This window comes from Buceros rhinoceros, unplaced genomic scaffold (assembly GCF_000710305.1).
Source record: "Buceros rhinoceros silvestris isolate BGI_N320 unplaced genomic scaffold, ASM71030v1 scaffold24568, whole genome shotgun sequence".
Classification (NCBI taxonomy): Eukaryota; Metazoa; Chordata; class Aves; order Bucerotiformes; family Bucerotidae; genus Buceros; species Buceros rhinoceros.
Genome location: NW_010428948.1, coordinates 7,516 through 11,997, shown reverse-complemented (window position 1 = coordinate 11,997; position 4,482 = coordinate 7,516). Strand labels below are relative to the sequence as shown.

Genomic DNA, 4,482 nt, shown 5'->3' with positions numbered 1-4,482 from the left:
GACGCAGAGGGTTTTCTGCTCTCTGTGGTTGTAACGTGGTTCTCACCCTCCTCGGCAGAGCTTTGAGGAGCCTCGCTGCAACCTGCGGGAGAACCTGCTGCGGTACGGCTGCGGGGAGGCCAGCATCGTGTACACCAGGGGCGAGATGCGGACCCAGCAGGTGGGTGCTGGGAGACAGCCCTTGCTCGGCTTCTCCTGAGGGGCTCCACCATTCCCTGTATCCCTCACCTTTCTCTAGAGTCTTCAGCGGGAAAAACACAAAGTCCAGCCCCCTGTTTATGTGGGGTCTTCTCCAAAACAATGCTGTGCCTTTGCTAGCTGAGGAACTGGTTGACAGCCAGCCCTGGTCGCTTAGGGCTGGGGTGACTTTTCAGGCAAAAGAGATGTAAGCAAAATGCCAAGGTCTGGAGGAGGTGCCCAGCTGGGTACGCGTGGACGTGGGGGAGGCTGCCTCAGTCCCCAGCTGTACACGAGGGAAGGGAGCGTGATCATCCCCGCCTTTCCTCTTCCCATGCATCTCCCTGCTCCTTGCCTCCTCCTTGTTCCATCTGTGCAGGAGGTGGAGTCCATCCCCTTCACATCACTTTCTTCACAGAATTTTAGTATCAACACGTCCCTGCAGAGGACCCAGGTGTCCCCCCAGGGCATGTTCGTGCGGCTGCGAGCTGGGGAGGAGATGAGCTTCAACATGGATGTCTTCCAGCCCTTGGAGAGCCCTGTGGACCTCTACATCCTCATGGACTTCTCCTACTCTATGTCCGATGATCTGGACAACCTCAAAAGCATGGGCCAAAACCTGGGTGAGTGCAGAGCTGGGGGAAGAGGGGAGCCAGCTCCTGTGCAGATGAAGGCAGGCAGCTCGCTCCTGCCCCCGGCTGCAAGTTTTGTGCCAGCATCAGAGAAAGGGAAGCAACTGGCGAAGGGCTGAGAGGTGTCTGCTTTAATTAGAGATTCTGACTGTCGCTGCTTTGTGCAGCTTTGTGGGGCCGTCTCTCCTGGCCCTGCAGGATTGTCACCTGTGCTCTCTCCTTCCAGCCCAGCATGGGGACTGGGCCCTGCAGAGCTGGTCTGTGTGGTGGCTTTGGCATCTTGAACCTATGGGTGTGACGTGTGGTACTGCAGAAGCTGCGGTCTTGGAAAGGGGCTGCCAAAGGTGGTACAGGATTCCACCCCAGAAAAGACAAATCCCAGGCCCCAAAAGCTTAAAAGCTGACAGACAGTTTGGGAGTCTTCTCTAAGACCTGACCAGCAGAGAACATCCTCAGGAAAGGACTGGAGCAGTGACCTCACAGTCGTCTCTTTAACCGTGTCTCCTCCTCCCTCCCTTTCTCTCCTCCCAGCGGAGTTCCTGCAAGCCCTCACCTCCAATTACACCATTGGATTTGGCAAGTTTGTGGACAAAGTCTCATCCCCTCAGACAGACATGAGACCTGAGAAGTGAGTGAGGCCAACGGGTGCCTGGGATGGGAGCAGAGGGGAGGGCCGGCGCCTGCTGTTTCTCCGCGGCTTTCCTGTTCTTCGCTGACTGTGGTGCAACAGCCTCCGTCCATCTCTCTGCCGTTGTTGCAAAGGGCTCTCCTTGCTCCCAGACATCCCTTTGCTGCTGCCACCCACAAACCCTGCTCTCCCCTTCTAGGCTGCGTGAGCCCTGGAACAATGCCGACTCCCCCTTCTCCTTCAAGAACGTTATCCGCCTGACCAGCAACATCAACTACTTCAGCCAGGAGCTCCGGAAAGAGCGCATCTCCGGCAACCTGGATGCCCCCGAGGGCGGCTTTGATGCCATCCTGCAGACAGCTGTTTGCAAGGTGATGGTGGCCAGGGCTGCAGGAGCCCTGAGGGCAGGGGTCTGTTTTTAGTGAGCGGATCTTGATATGGGTGATGAGCAGGAGCAGCACGCTGGGCAGCTGGAGAGACAGCCAGGCAGCCCGGGTTGTCTGCTCATTCTCAGATGGTTCCTGCCCTCCCAGCCGCACCCTCCCGGTGCTGAGATGTTTTGCATTCACAATTTTTCCTAGGTCCTAGACCATCTGCATGAGTATCTCTGGTGTTTGATCCTCAGCACAGGAGCTGCTTGCTGGGCACTGCACAAACTCTTTGCTCTGTCTCCCCTCGTGTCCATGGTGGCGAAACTCTGCTCCGCTCCCTGGAAAAGAGCCCGCTCGGGCCATTTGGCTGAGGGATGAGCACGGCTCCAAACATCCAGAGAAGCGTAGGCTTGCCCCATATACGTATATGTGCCGGCACCGAGCTGCTGGGAGATGTCCGATACATTTGGGTGCAGATGGGGGAAGGGGAGACCTTCTGGTCTGGATCCCCGGGGCCACGTAGCTGGTTGTGTTTTCTGCCAAGTAGAGGTGGTGCCTCCTTGCTCCTTGGGTTTTCCAGGCCCTGCAAATGCTGTGCAGTGGTTTGGGGAGCACAGAGATAAAGGCTCCTTCTCCCCCTCCTTGGCTGTAGGATAAGATCGGCTGGAGGAAGGACAGCACTCACCTGCTCGTGTTTTCCACTGAATCTGCCTTTCACTATGAAGCCGACGGTGCAAATGTCCTGGCAGGGATCCTGGCAAGAAACGATGAGCAGTGTCACCTAGACACCCATGGCACCTACGTGTTTGACACCAAGCAGGACTATCCTTCAGTGCCCACCCTGGTGCGCCTGTTGGGCCAACACAACATCATCCCCATCTTTGCTGTCACCAACCACTCCTACAGCTACTATGAGGTGAGAAGACCGTAGCGGTGGTGCCATGTGGACTCACTTTTCCTCCAGGACCATTGCTCCTCCGCCGGCATCTTAGCTGTGAGGAGAAAGTGTGTTGACAATTTGGAAGGATGCTGCAGTGTGTTGGGGGGATGCTCAGGGTTGTCATCGGTCTTGGAGCGTGTTATTGGGTGCAGGAATCTGTGCTCCTAGAGGCCTCCCCATGTTGGTGTCTGTTTCTTGTAAAGCAGTGGGGACACAGAGCTGAAGAGTAACTTTTGTTGGAAGGGACCTTTGAAGGGACCTTGAGCCCTGCTCGAACCAGAGCCTGCTTCACTGCTAGAGGAGGTTCCTCAAAGCCTTGGCTCAGGGGGCTCCTGTCTCTCTGCAGAAGCTGCACAAGTATTTTCCCATCTCTGAGATTGGGGTGCTCCAGGAGGACTCTTCCAACATCGTGGAGCTCCTCCGCACAGCCTTCGAGGTAACAGTGCTCTCTGGGGCTTCGCTCTCACTCCGAGCGAAGGCAGAGCATGAGCACCTCCCACTCAGGAGAGGAGACAGGATGTGCCCTCTCTGGGGCAGGCCATGGGGTGGTCGCGGGTGTCCTGATGAAAATAAATGTTGTGGCTGTCTTCTGCCACCCAGCGCATTCGCTCCAAGATGGACATCCGGGCCGACTTTGTCCCCAAAGCCATGAAGACAGAGTTCACTTCCTCAATGTATGAAAAGACAGAATCTGGCTCCTTCCACATCACCCGTGGGGAAGTGGTAAGTCCTTGGATGGCCCTGGATGGGAGGTGCATGGGAGGGGCTGAGCCCTCCGCCGCGTCCCTCCTTCCTTCTTCACTCAGGATCGATCTGGCCAAGCTACGGTCCAGCAGAGCCGACTCACCCCTGCGGCATGTCCCTTCCTTCCAGGGCAAGTTCAACGTGCGCATGAAGGCTCTTGAGTACGTTGGTGGGCAGCACGTCTGCAGCCTCCCTGAGAGAGACCGGCAGGGGGGGATCCACGGGAAACCACCGTCCCTCGCGCATGAAGGCTCTTGAGTACGTTGGTGGGCAGCACGTCTGCAGCCTCCCTGAGAGAGACCGGCAGGGAGTGATCCACGTGAAACCCACGTCCCTGAGCGACAGCCTCAAGGTCACCGCCTCCGTCATCTGTGACGTGTGTCCTTGTGAACAGGTACGTGAGGGTGCATGTGGCAGATGTTTGTCCTCCTGGCCAGACTGGGGTGGGGAGGCGTTGGCCATGTGTGTGGGTCTTCCTCGACCCCTCTCCATTGCTCAGCGGAGGCTCAGCTGGGCCAAGGAAATCTTCATCACTGCCTGTACCAAGCTGGGCACGTTGTCCTGTGGCCAGGCCTGGTCTTATGGGCAAAACTCTGCCCCTTGGCCTGCCTTTCTGATTCTGGAAATGGTCTTGGGGGCAGCTGAGCCCAGCTGGCAATGCCTCTTCTCTCTACTCCTACAGCAGCAAGAGTTTAACTCGCGCAAGTGCAGCTTCCACGGGGACTTCGTTTGCGGACAGTGCATCTGCCACCCGGGCTGGTAAGGACTCTGTCCAGCTCCCAGGGTTCCTGCTGGGTCTGGTGACCCACAGTGGCACACACTCATGCCCTTGGCACCTTGCCCAGGACCCTGCTGTCCTCCGCTCTGCTCCTGCCTCTCTCAGCACCATTTCCTTCCCTCCAGGCGAGGGGACACGTGTGACTGCTCCCCGGCGTCATCACCAAACAACGAAGCCTGCATCCGCCCCGGGGATGTGGAGCCCTGCTCAGG

General features: G+C 57.6%; 1 protein-coding gene across 1 annotated transcript in view; it reads left to right on the top strand.

The window, feature by feature from the left end:
- The window catches only part of ITGB4 (integrin, beta 4), a gene marked incomplete at both ends in the record, with an annotated part of 12,422 nt that overhangs the window by 512 nt on the left and 7,428 nt on the right, over positions 1-4,482 (top strand). The window contains 11 exons of the mRNA XM_010142482.1: positions 59-160; positions 596-800; positions 1,341-1,437; positions 1,637-1,808; positions 2,461-2,724; positions 3,095-3,184; positions 3,349-3,471; positions 3,622-3,645; positions 3,743-3,886; positions 4,175-4,251; positions 4,396-4,475. Of these exons, the coding sequence (XP_010140784.1) occupies positions 59-160; positions 596-800; positions 1,341-1,437; positions 1,637-1,808; positions 2,461-2,724; positions 3,095-3,184; positions 3,349-3,471; positions 3,622-3,645; positions 3,743-3,886; positions 4,175-4,251; positions 4,396-4,475 (1,378 nt within the window). The remainder of the gene's footprint in view (positions 1-58; positions 161-595; positions 801-1,340; positions 1,438-1,636; positions 1,809-2,460; positions 2,725-3,094; positions 3,185-3,348; positions 3,472-3,621; positions 3,646-3,742; positions 3,887-4,174; positions 4,252-4,395; positions 4,476-4,482) is intronic.